This window comes from Abrus precatorius, unplaced genomic scaffold, assembly GCF_003935025.1.
Source record: "Abrus precatorius isolate BTA unplaced genomic scaffold, Abrus_2018 Scaffold9, whole genome shotgun sequence".
NCBI lineage: Eukaryota > Viridiplantae > Streptophyta > Magnoliopsida > Fabales > Fabaceae > Abrus > Abrus precatorius.
The window spans coordinates 33,202,674-33,214,868 of NW_020874439.1; the positions used below are offsets into that span (position 1 = coordinate 33,202,674).

A 12,195-nucleotide genomic window follows, 5' to 3' on the forward strand; every position below is an offset into this window, starting at 1 on the left:
TCAAACGTGGGACAGTGAACACTTTTTGAGTTGAGTGAGCATGGAAGAACCCAACTCGTCTTTCTTCAACCTAGCGGTTTTGGATACTCTCACCCAACACTCAGTGCACGAAATCATCGAAAGCTACAATGGATTCTGCAACGCTACGCAATCCCTTCTCAGCGGTAACAGTGATCTCTCTGTTGGTACTGTCTTCGTTTCTCACGTTCACGCTCTCTGCAAACACCACCTTGAATCCCTCGTCCAAGACCACTTTCTACGAGTCCTAGAGGTACCCACCAAATTATGTGCATAATAATGCTTTAAAGTTCGAATTTTTATGAATTCCTTTGGTCTCAGGAAATGTTTGAACGAAATGGGGCATCCAGATTTTGGCGCCATTTTGATCCTTATGCTCATGTTGAGGGTTTGAGCAAGAGTGATGATCTCGGTGTGAGTGTTTATGAACCTTACTTGATGTTCTTTTCATTGTGGTGATTGGTTGTTTAGTGCGGATTGTGCTTGTGAATGGTTTAAACAGATTGATGAGGATGACATTCAGAGTGTGTTGTATAATGCATTGGAAGAAATCTCTTTGGAGAAACAGTATCAGGAAAAGCTTTTGTTAATGTTGGTTCGTGCTTTACAATCTTTCAAGGACAAGATGCCAGAGGAAAAGCATAATTTTGAGGCAGAAAGAAATTATCTTACATCTAAGTATCAATGGATTGTCTCTTCTGTACTTATGGCTACACTTCCTCGGCATTTCCCTGGTTTGTAAGCATTTTATTGTTTTTTATTATGTTAATGAAGGCTTGCAATTTCGTGCTAGAAGTAAATTGATTGCTTAGATTATATAATCTTGTTGACACATCTCTTGGTTTTCACCATATGTATAATTTTGCATCAAAGTTTGCTGTCAATAGCCTAATGTCTGGCTACATAATACATATGTGATAGGTTAGTTGTTAATGCCATATTTTAAGCTTTTGGTGTAGTTCGACTTTTGTATAAACATTCTAGTTTGTTGAAAGTTTTGCTTATTAGAGATTCAGTTGCGGTTCTTCCTGTCATCATTAATTCTCTTATCTGTATGTTTTTGTTCCCTTTTGCTACTATTAGTTATACTGCATTGGTATTTTAAGAGAAAACTGGAGGAGTTAAGTACAATCATGGATGGGGAGTTTCATGATGATGCATTTCAAAATAAGGATGGCATGGATTTAGATGAAAAAGGAAAAATGTGCAACAAGGTTGGTGAAATGGATGTTGATGAATGCTATAACGACCATAGGTTCTCAGAAAACAGTAGACTAGTGAAGAATATTGGAAAAGTTGTTCTTGATCTTAGAAATCTTGGATTTACTTCCATGGCTGAAGATGCTTATGCTTCTGCTATATTTTTACTACTAAAGGTGAGCATGTTTCTGAAATTCAAACTTATGGCCTTTTCAGTTTATCTTCAATCTCTTTTTCCCAATTTTGTTCTCACCTTTTTGTTGCAGTCGTTTGTCTCTGTGTGAGTCTAATCTTTGGATGACATTTGTGTTTCACTCATCTGAATGACAGGCAAAAGTATATGATGTAGCTGGTGATGATTTTAGGAATTCTGTTTTACAATCTATTAAAAGCTGGATACAGGTTTGTGGTGCATATGGAAGTACATCTTACTGTGGCATGAATGCAAATTAACTGCAATAATTTATTCTTTTGCAAATTATGGTTAGAATTTCAATTACTATTTTAAAAACTACAATCGGAAAATAATTTTGACTAATTATATTGCAAATATGAATTTGTACCAGATTGCAATAATTAATATTGTGGTACTTCTCACCATTCATTCAGCAATTTATTCAGCTGTTGGGATTTAATAAAAGAGACTGGTTAATAAAATGATGCCCAATCCCCAAATCTTTTCCAAATATCCAGTCTTGACAAAATCTTATGCCCCACGCAAGTTTCCCTCCACTTGTTTTCTTTATAGCACTTTTAACTTTCTTAGTCCTGTTGCATCTTAGGTCTTACAAGACTATGATTTCTTTACTCGTTATATATATTAAATTCATTTACATATATTGTACGGATTCCATTAAATAAGGGTTTTTGTGATGCTTTTGTTTGGCTAATCATTTGTTTTCATCTGAACAAAATGCCTGGACTTAATTTCTTTTAGTATCAAAATATCAATGATCATACATATTAAGTCGAGTAGGTAAAAAGTATACGCATTTAAGTTCCAAAGTTTTTAATGGAAAGAACTTATTCCTAGTTTTTATATATTTCTGAAAATAGGACTGTCATTCTCCACTTTATATAAAATAAAAATATATTTGTTGCCTATAGTGACCTGTTTAGAAAAATAAATGTATGCTTTAGCAATTCTAACACACGATCCTTATAACCGGTGTCATTCAGGCTGTTCCTCTCCAGTTTCTGCATGCCCTTCTTGTCTATCTTGGTGATTTTGTTAGTTACGAGAGTACTTCTTCAGGCGTCAAATCACCTTTGGCACCACAACCATCCTCATGCTGTCCTGGAATTGATACTCCCTCTGAAGGGCTTGTTAGGTGGAAGTTGCGGCTGGAGTATTTTGCATATGAAACACTACAAGATTTAAGAATAGCCAAATTATTTGAGATAATTGTTGATTATCCTGAGAGGTACTCTGTTAATTATAATTCTCTGTATTTCTTCTGGGTTTTCTGTTAAAAAATAAATTACCCTCTTTTATTGCTTAGTAAATTTAATGGCAAGATCAACACCCTTCACTGAAATATATTTCGTGGTTATAGCTTCCAGCCTTCCAGCAATAGCAGAGGCAAATGACAATTCTTCTAGGCTTTAACTTGTTCTTCTGGAAATGTAGTTGTTTCTGTATGACTGAATAAAGAATCTTGAATTTGAATTATCTTCTCTGTCTTAATACTGTTGCATGCTTTAACCTTGGTTTTGAATAACTTCCAAACCCAAACATTAAGCACTAGTGCCATTTGACTTGTCATAACAACTTAATTCTTCGCTAGATTGTAGCTCCTTTGTTCATGTCATGTCTTCTGATCATATATTTTCCTTTCTCTGTGCTGATATTTGAAGTTCTCCTGCAATTGAAGACTTAAAATTGTGTCTTGAATACACTGGACAACATTCAAAACTGGTGGAGTCATTTATTTCAGCACTGCGGTATCGCTTGCTTACTGCAGGCGCATCAACCAATGATATATTACACCAGTATGTTTCGACTATTAAAGCCCTAAGAACAATAGACCCTGCTGGTGTTTTCCTTGAGGCAGTTGGTGAACCCATAAGGGATTATTTAAAAGGAAGGAGAGATACCATAAAAAGTATAGTAACCATGCTGACAGATGGGACTGGTGGAAATTCAAGTTCTTCTGGAAATTCTGGTGATAGCCTTCTTGAAGAACTGAACAGAGATGAAGAAATTCAAGAGAATGCTGGTGTTGAGGATGATTTTAACACTGATGATAGGCAAGCATGGATCAATGCCACACGGTATATTTATATTCTGGACAATGATTAGATGGTTTTAGTTGTTCTTTCTGATTTGGTGTCCCTGCCATTGTTAAACTGATGTTTCTTTTAATTGGGCTTTTCAAGCAGATGGCAGCCTGACCCTGTGGAAGCAGATCCATTAAAGGGAAGCAGAAACCAAAGGAAGGTTGACATACTTGGAATGGTTGTTGGCATAATTGGTTCAAAAGATCAATTAGTTCATGAATATCGAACTATGCTTGCTGAGAAACTTCTAAATAAATCTGATTATGATATTGATTCAGAGATACGCACGCTAGAACTCCTAAAGGTAATTATTCAAATAAAAACTCATGACACCTGTTTGTTTGATGGGTTGAGTTAATATTTTATTTTATTTTATTGTGTATTCATTCTTGATTTTGGTATTTCTATCAAAACATTTGTGTAATGCTTTTGTTTCTGCAGATACACTTTGGAGAGAGCAGCCTACAGAAATGTGAGATTATGCTCAATGATCTAATTGGCTCAAAGAGAGCCAACACTAACATTAAAGCTACCATAAGTCAGCCATCTCAGACAAGTAATTTCTAAGTTCAACTTTCCCATGTTTTTTTATTGTTGCTAACAACATTTTTAATCATTATTTATCTTTTAGTTCTTATCACAAAAATGACTATGTTAACTATTATTTATATTGAAGTCTTCATGACAAAAATTTGTTGATGCTCCCTCAGGTGTTGATGTGGGAGACTGTGCAATATCCATGGACACTATTTCTGCCACTATCATATCTTCTAATTTCTGGCCTCCAATACAGGTTTTAAGACAATTCTTTTATTGATTATTATGAATTTTAGATAATGAAACAATACATGATTTATTTATGTTATGATACAAAATCTACTCCTCCCTACTCAGCTTGTACAAGCTCAGTTAGCTCTGTTTTTCTCTTCTATTTGATTAACTCATTCTCAACTTGAAGCATAAACCGAACACATTATGATAATATAATCTATCTTTTTCAATATAATGAGTTGTTGGACCGTATTAGATTTTTAACAATTTCATTGTTGTCCAGCAAACTGTTTTGGTTCTATGTTTAACTTTGAGGAGAATTACAGGATGAACCCCTTAATCTGCCTGAACCTGTTGACCAACTCCTCTCTGATTATGCAAGGAGATTTAATGAAATCAAAACTCCCCGTAAGCTGCAGTGGAAAAAAAGCCTTGGAACCATCAAGGTTAGTTGTTCTATAGTTTTTGGGATCTCTTGTCTGCAGATACTTGACAGCTTTTGAACTTGATTAGTAATTTTGCCTCTCCCTCTCCTTTGACTATTTTACCTCTGTATTATCTCCTGATATTATAATTTCCAATCGTTTAGTTGGAGTTGCAGTTTCAAGATAGAGTAATGCAATTCACAGTAGCTCCTGTTCATGCATCTATCATTATGAAATTTCAAGATCAACCAAGGTATCCTCAGCAATCTATGCACACCTTTAGTGTGTTGTTTTGATTGTATGATAATATTATATTTCTGCTTTCAGTTGGACCTCTAAAAATCTTGCAACTGCTATTGGGATACCAGCAGATGTTTTGAATCGGAGAATAAATTTTTGGATAAGCAAGGTAGGTCTGACAGGCCACTTGTGCAATTTTTTTGTGTTCTTTTACGTATTAGCAATGACATATTTTGCAGCATTATATATTTATTTTGTGTAGCAAAGAATATTATTATCTCTTTCATCAAGTTAGCTAACTTCTGATGGCTTTTTCATTACAATATTTTTTTTAATTTACTTTAGCCTTGATGTTCTTTTGTGTATGATGCTTCATATTTCAATGGCATGACTTACTGTTCAGTTGAGTTTGAGTACAAGTTTCATATCTGTGAAATTTCTTGTTTAAAGCTGTTGAGTCCCAAGTTTAGAAGTGAGGTTGAAAATAAATTTTCTATTGCTGTCTTTTTTGGTATACAGGGGATCATTGCAGAGGCACAAGGGGCAGATTCCTCTGACCATGTGTACACCATTGTGGAAAATATGGTTGAAACAAATAAGAATGGAGGCAGTACTGGTAGTACTCAGGAACTTCTAGGAGGTGATGAGGAGGAAGAGAGATCTGTGGCATCTGTGGAAAATCAACTCCGTAAGGAAATGACTGTATACGAGGTATGTCAGCATGTTATTTCTAGTTTTACCAAATATACATAAACATTTTGCCCGTGATGGTGGTTTAGGCTGCACAAGTTTTTCGATTATGCATATTGAGGTATTTAAACACAAGGGAATGTGAAATGCATCTGAGTGAAGACATCTAACTGGTGTAGTTTCATGGCAGAAATTTATCCTGGGGATGCTCACAAATTTCGGTAGTATGGCATTAGATCGAATTCACAATACTCTGAAGGTAAGAATCATTTTACGCTTGTGCTCCCACATGAAAAAAATAATATTTTTATTGATAACATTATCAGTTAGATAAATTCCATGCTGTATTACCACAGATGTTTTGCATTGCTGATCCTCCGTATGACAAGTCACTGCAACAACTACAAAGCTTTTTATCGGGTCTTGTGTCTGAGGAGAAATTAGAACTTAGGGATGGAATGTACTTTCTAAAGAAGTAGTGGGCTTTCAGAGTTGAAATGAAGCCATCATTTTGGTTGAGTTTTTGAGCAAAAAGGTGAAATTTATAAATATTTTCCAGCGCCTGAATTTCATGAAATTGCTATTTATTGCTTAGTCCTTAGCAGTTATCACAAATTTCTTTCATTGCATCAATCGTAGTTGTCCATTTTTTCATTGACGTGTTATTTATCTTACAGAAGGTTCATTGAATAACTTCACCCTTGGCAATTTGTAGTTGAGCTTCATTTTTATTGGCATCTTTGTGTTGTCCTAAGGAAATTTCTTACTCTTGGTTAGAGTTTGTTGCCAAACTTGGCTAGTTGTAGTATCAATGTGAAGTTTTCATGAAGTAGTTAAGATAACATTGGTTCCACTGTAGAGATAAAGCAAATTCATGCAGACCAAGGATCATCTTTGCTCAAGGAGAGTGGTGGATTTGAGGACATTATTGGCTTCTTTAGTTTTCATCTTGTGCCAAAGGCTTGCCAAATGTTTTTTCAACCTCCTCTTTTTTGATATTTTATATTCTCAAAGTGTCACCTAACTCAATGTATATTTGTATTATTTAGTGTATTGGATAAATTGAATCAAATAGGAAAAATTATATTATATAGTCTCATGTGGTGTTCACGTCAAATGGTGTAAAGTTAATTCTTAAGGTACTTTTTACATTAACTCGATTAGGCCATAAAAAATGACCTTTGTATTTGGCATTGGAATTCAAACCAAATAACCTATAAATTAGAAAAATCCACCAAATCTTTAAAAGGAGTTGGGACAATCATTTTTATGATTCTTCTGGCATTTGCACGTCCACTAAGTTTCTAGGTGTCAATATTACCATGTAGGGAAACTGTTGTTTAATGTATATCTAAACAATCTTTGTCAAAAAATTTGGACCATTTATAAGGATGGAAATTAGTAGCACATCTTTCACTATCTGTGCACAATGAACAACCTGAAATTTATCACAAGTTTCGGCAAAGTCATGGTAACAAATTATTATTATTACTTGGCAACATGGCTACATAATAAATCCAACAAAAAAATTAGTAACATTTACTAGTAAAATATCACATCTTCCTAAAAGCTCTTGTACAAGCCGCTCGAAGGCTTCTTCAAATTTTTTTTTTTTTAACTTGTGCTCTTGGAATTGCCTTGATCTGAATTCTTTGTTGGAACCTGCATGACATTAGTACATAATAAAATATAACTTTTTTTGCTTATATAAAATGAAGATACTTTTGGTTGTATTTGTTTAAAAAGTTATAAAAACTATAATTTTAAAAAATAAAAACATGATATGTCAATAAATACATAAATAAAATAAATGAAAGCCAAATAAAAAATAAAATCAATATTAGTTAAAAGAATTTAAAGAAATGAAAAGTAGTTATTATATTTAGTACGTAGAGAACCTTACCACGTACCACGCACACATATATGGAAATAGTAGAACATAATTTTGGCTTGAATTTTTTTGTTCACTAAAATTACGACCTTTTTTGCTATTTCTTATAAAAAAACCTTTGATTATTACATCTTCTAAGAATGATGTAATTTTAATTCTTTATCATTAAAATTTTAAAAATATATGGTTTTTATAATCTTAAAGAATTGAAAATGTATAAATTTGAAAAATGATATGTTCTAAAGGACCTAAATACATTATTCAAATTTATAATCATTCTTTATATAATTTGGCACAATAGTTTTTTTGTTAATTACTCAAAACCTTTAATGTTGTTTCATTTAAAGCTGGACCAGGAATGGAATTTAATTTTGATTTCTTTATTTCTCCATCTTGAAAGAAGAAGAGGTGGAAACCTCCTTCACAACCAGTATTCTAAATATACATATAAATAAAAAACTGCTATGCCCAAAAAAAAAAGTTTCAGCATAAAATTGATATTATTGGTTAAATAATAATTTAAAAAAATAAAAAAATATAAAGGTATTCGACAAAGATTAGCCAGAACATTTAATTACAATTTTGGTAGAACATGAATTCAAAACATTCAGCAATTTTCATAAACAATATCCTTTAGAAAAACATACCTTTTTATGTGCATCATCACCAAGTGAGGACTTGTAATCGGGAATTGGAAAATGCCCTGACTCTATATTATGAATATCTTCTAAAAGAATTGCATAGTGTTTCTTCACTTCCTCCACTGATTTATCACCAACTTCTTTGGCTATATTTTGCCATCGATCTGGGGTGTCTTTATCATACAATGCTAATGCGTTTTCAAACTTTTTGTTCTGCCATCTTGTCCAAGATGAAGAATCTTCTTTGTCGCCATTGTTGAGAGAGTTTGAAGCCATTAGAGATCTTTCAAGGGTTGCTTGCTTTTCAATCAATTTGCAGAATTACAAGAAGATAATTCTTGTACTTATCTTTTATATATAGGTGTAAAGGCTTACGTTTTAGTCGGGGCTAATTTTCATAAATCTAATTAATATAAATAGATTAATGGTGTAACAAATTAAATTATTTTAATGGCGGATGCAGCGTTTCATGGTAAATAATATTACTGCGTAATCAAAGTGTAAAATAAGAAATTTTAATTTTAATATACATCTTCAATTTTTTCTGCTTAAATTACAAACTTTAATCTTTTGATCCTCTCATAAGTAATATGGTTTCCACCATATCTACAAAATTATTCAATTAAGATTACATTAGGTACAATTTTATACATTTATATCTGGGTTGGATAAAAGCTAGGTCACGCTAATTACGAAGTACCATATCTTACAACCAAAAACATAATTATGTGTTTTAAATATTTACATGATCATTCGTTATTAATTTGCTTGATGAGCAAACTTTTAGAACTCTTATAGATAGCTTTTACAAAAGGTATTTATTAGTACTTAAAAAAATAAATCTGCACCATTAAATATATATATATATATATATATATATATAATCGATTAGTATATTGATTATTCTTAAAATATTTTAAATGATTTTTTAGGATTATTTTTCATAATTTCTTAATTTATCTTTCATTTCTATTAATTTGAACATGTATATAAAATGGAAACATTGAAAAATTCCTATACTTTTTAAATTACGTGTACACTCAAATTAAATTAAAATTAGCTAGGACAATAAAAAAATTTAAAATAGGATAATTATGTTATTAACTGTAAATTTTCTAATCAAAATGGTAATTCTCAAAATCTCTCCCGAGGACTGAAGATTGAAGGTTGACCTGCCAGCCTCTAATATGTAAAGTTTTGTCTTGTGATAAATCTGCAATCATATTCAACCAATGATATATATATATCCACTATATTTGGAGGTAGTTAGTTCTTTGGTTTTGGATATTGTCATTTGTCGTAGATGAAGGGTCATTTGATTTTTGTTTTTTTAAGGTTGTTGTAGAGGAAACATAAAAGGGTTATTAATCATTTGAAAAATCCTTTTTGATACGAAATATTGTATTGAGAAATTGTCAAAATGACAGTTATACAAGACAAATTTAGCAATTTACTTTTTTTCTCTTCTCCTCGCATTTAGTTATGCATTTGGTAAGATAAGATTTATACTAAGTCATAAAACTCTAATAATTCTATCATTTCTATTCATTGCTAATTTAATAATATAAATTAACACTGAAAATTTATACTCTTTATTTCATATCTCGAATTCCTATTCCTTATTTATTTATTTATTTTTGGTTTTACGTGCATCATCTTTATTTCTGGAATTCATTTTCTAGCTGATAGTGTTTGTTTTAAGGTGATAACTTCTTTTGAACACTTCCTAGACTTTAACTAGTATATTTCAAAGTTTGTCATGACAACTAATCATGCAACTTAACAATCCGATAATTGACATAATTGGACATCATAAATAATCACAACTACAGATAATAAAATCACTAACATGATTATGAACTTCTAACCTTGAAAATTGCCAAAACTAAAACAAAAGAGAATAAAAAAGTTAAAACTGAAGAGAAACAACAAATAATTAAAACACTGAAAACACATTCCTTCTGCGCTTACTAGGACATCAATGTGGAGGGCAAAAAGTAATGACATAGCGGGGTGCCATGCAAGTCTTAAGAACTTGTGAACCATCATAAGCATAGCTATAAGCATGAGGGCAAATGGTCTTGAAAAGACGAGCAAACACACTTGGCTTGCAACTTTTGGCGTTAGCAAACTCACCAGTGCAACAATTCCTATCTGATTTTGCAGCCAAACAAGCACTTTTACAACCCACAACCTTCTTATTCCTCTCCACAACCAATGCAGACGGACAATAAACATTCAAATCAGCCTCACATGATGCAACACCACAAGCACCACCACCACCCACAGGCTTCATGGACACGGGAAGGTTAAACCCATCAACCAAACTAACATCATAGAAATGCAACGGTGACTGAGGGGTTCCAAGGGTCATTTCTACAAGGGTTGTAGGAGGGACTCCACTAATGCCCTTGCATTGCAAAAGGCCTCCACAATCACCTGTTTCACAAGACCCTTTGTTTGTTTGTTCATCAAAGTAACAGCCTTGTCTACCCCATATTCTCCCTGACCACCCCTCAGGGACTTGGAGATTGACCTCCTCCCCACTAGCAAGGTGAAACCCCCCATCTTTAGGAGAAGGGTTTTCTCCAGTGCCAAGAATTCCTGGCCACACACTCTCTTTGCAATTGTTTACCATTATCAGTTCTGTCCCATCTGTGAAACATAAAAGACATTAACACCAAAATCCATGCGAATCTGGATTAAGTGCATTAAAAAATATTAAGAACATGTTAAGATACCTGTAAAATTATGTTTATTTTAATATTATTAGTTATAACTTTTAATTTAGATTCACAATGTTTTCAAATATATACTAAGAATATGTTTCTGTAGACATTACAAAAGCTACAAAATGATTTTCAAAACAAATTTAACCATAACAGTATTTTGTGCATGTTTTACCAAGTTCAATGGTAGTGGTTTATTTTAGATTCTATAGCAATCCATTTTGCCTGATTTTCAAAAGGAGCTTAATACTTTGTATTAATATCAATTTGATGTAGTTTAATGTGAGTCATTGGATGAAGATTGAATAACACACCTTCTCTTAATAATTAATTTTTATTTTATTTTTCATATTAAAGCTTTGTTAAAGCACAAAAAAAAAATTATTTTTTAAAAATAAGCTAAATCAAATATGCAATTTTAAGTCATAAGTGCTTGATACATATAATCATGAACTAACTACGGTGAAAGTTTTAGTCAATAAACACAATTATTGTTTTTTTAACATTTGTAGCTGCTAGATGGAAGAATATCAACTACAAAGATAGAATAGAATATAAACAAAAAGGAGGAGGCATAATGTAATCTAATGTAATGATGTTCAAGTAAGTAATGAAGAAGAGTACCTGTGAGGGAGATGGAGACTAGGAAGTAGAAAACAATGAAGTGATGTATGGAAGTGGGCATATTGTGTTTTGAAATGTGAAACCGTTTGTGCTTTTCAATTCTTTCCCTAATTGTGAAAGTGTCTCGTGATTAACTGATGGTGCTATGGAGAAGAGGAAAGGGAAGGTGAATAAGGTTCCTTCTTTTTAGCCATTTTCTACAAAACCGTTTGCTAAATCACAAACTGGGAACCCTTTCAACCGTTTTCCCACTACCTTACTTCATAATTAATTATACAATTAATATTTGTATAACAAAAATTAGATATTGGTATTTTAAATGTCATAAATTTAAAAAGTAAATATTTTAATTATTAATAATTTATAATTTATTATATTGAATAAGAATAAAGAGATAATTTTTATAATTAAAAAATAAACTGTAACAAATTTTGAATTCAAAATTTAAATTTAAATTAAATTAAAAAGTTAAATATTAAACACATGAAAAGTATATAGCTTGATAAAAAAGAATTAATTTTTAAAAAATATTTCTGTTTAATATAATTTTTAAAAATATTCTGACTTAAATATTACAATTCAAAATTTTTATATAAAGAGGTTAATCATTTAAAATTTTTAATTTATATTTATTCAAATAATTTAAAGATAGATATGTACCAAAAAGTCAAAACCTAATTATAATT

The 12,195-nt window shown here is 31.8% G+C and overlaps 3 protein-coding genes across 5 annotated transcripts; 1 reads left to right on the forward strand and 2 right to left on the reverse strand.

Annotated features, from left to right (window-relative positions):
- Window positions 1-6,736, forward strand: LOC113850303 (anaphase-promoting complex subunit 2). 3 transcript variants are annotated; one of them, XM_027480784.1, is made up of 17 exons: window positions 1-271; window positions 340-432; window positions 521-752; window positions 1,102-1,394; window positions 1,549-1,620; window positions 2,398-2,642; window positions 3,076-3,492; window positions 3,601-3,802; window positions 3,940-4,054; window positions 4,209-4,291; window positions 4,596-4,715; window positions 4,859-4,947; window positions 5,022-5,103; window positions 5,454-5,645; window positions 5,815-5,883; window positions 5,981-6,159; window positions 6,302-6,736. In XM_027480784.1, exons 1-16 carry the CDS (start codon window positions 41-43, stop codon window positions 6,101-6,103), a joined length of 2,658 nt encoding a protein of 885 aa, XP_027336585.1. In that variant the 5' UTR covers window positions 1-40; the 3' UTR covers window positions 6,104-6,159; window positions 6,302-6,736. The 3 variants fall into 3 exon arrangements, with proteins under 3 accessions (XP_027336585.1, XP_027336587.1, XP_027336586.1); XM_027480786.1 differs by having other exon boundaries at window positions 530-752; window positions 6,302-6,718; XM_027480785.1 differs by having other exon boundaries at window positions 5,981-6,639.
- Window positions 6,737-7,238: 502 nt separating this feature from the next.
- Window positions 7,239-8,432, reverse strand: LOC113851269 (protein RADIALIS-like 3). The gene is made up of 2 exons (XM_027481736.1): window positions 8,163-8,432; window positions 7,239-7,286 (listed from the first exon to the last, which is right to left on the reverse strand). Exons 1-2 carry the CDS (start codon window positions 8,430-8,432, stop codon window positions 7,239-7,241), a joined length of 318 nt encoding a protein of 105 aa, XP_027337537.1.
- Window positions 8,433-10,134: 1,702 nt separating this feature from the next.
- On the reverse strand, window positions 10,135-11,570 carry LOC113851270 (thaumatin-like protein). The gene is made up of 2 exons (XM_027481737.1): window positions 11,510-11,570; window positions 10,135-10,811 (listed from the first exon to the last, which is right to left on the reverse strand). The coding sequence occupies exons 1-2, from the start codon at window positions 11,568-11,570 to the stop codon at window positions 10,135-10,137; spliced, it is 738 nt and encodes a 245-aa protein (XP_027337538.1).
- Window positions 11,571-12,195: the final 625 nt, after the last annotated feature.

Excerpts from the sequence above, each read along its gene's own strand:
- LOC113850303 (XM_027480784.1), top strand. The coding sequence starts at position 41 with ATGGAAGAACCCAACTCGTCTTTCTTCAACCTAGCGGTTTTGGATACT. Across the intron at positions 1,621-2,397 it reads CTATTAAAAGCTGGATACAG|GCTGTTCCTCTCCAGTTTCT; the intron begins GTTTGTGGTGCA and ends GGTGTCATTCAG. Across the intron at positions 2,643-3,075 it reads ATTGTTGATTATCCTGAGAG|TTCTCCTGCAATTGAAGACT; the intron begins GTACTCTGTTAA and ends TGATATTTGAAG.
- LOC113851269 (XM_027481736.1), bottom strand. The coding sequence starts at position 8,432 with ATGGCTTCAAACTCTCTCAACAATGGCGACAAAGAAGATTCTTCATCT. Across the intron at positions 7,287-8,162 it reads GTGATGATGCACATAAAAAG|GTTCCAACAAAGAATTCAGA; the intron begins GTATGTTTTTCT and ends AATGTCATGCAG.
- LOC113851270 (XM_027481737.1), bottom strand. The coding sequence starts at position 11,570 with ATGCCCACTTCCATACATCACTTCATTGTTTTCTACTTCCTAGTCTCC. Across the intron at positions 10,812-11,509 it reads AGTCTCCATCTCCCTCACAG|ATGGGACAGAACTGATAATG; the intron begins GTACTCTTCTTC and ends TATGTTTCACAG.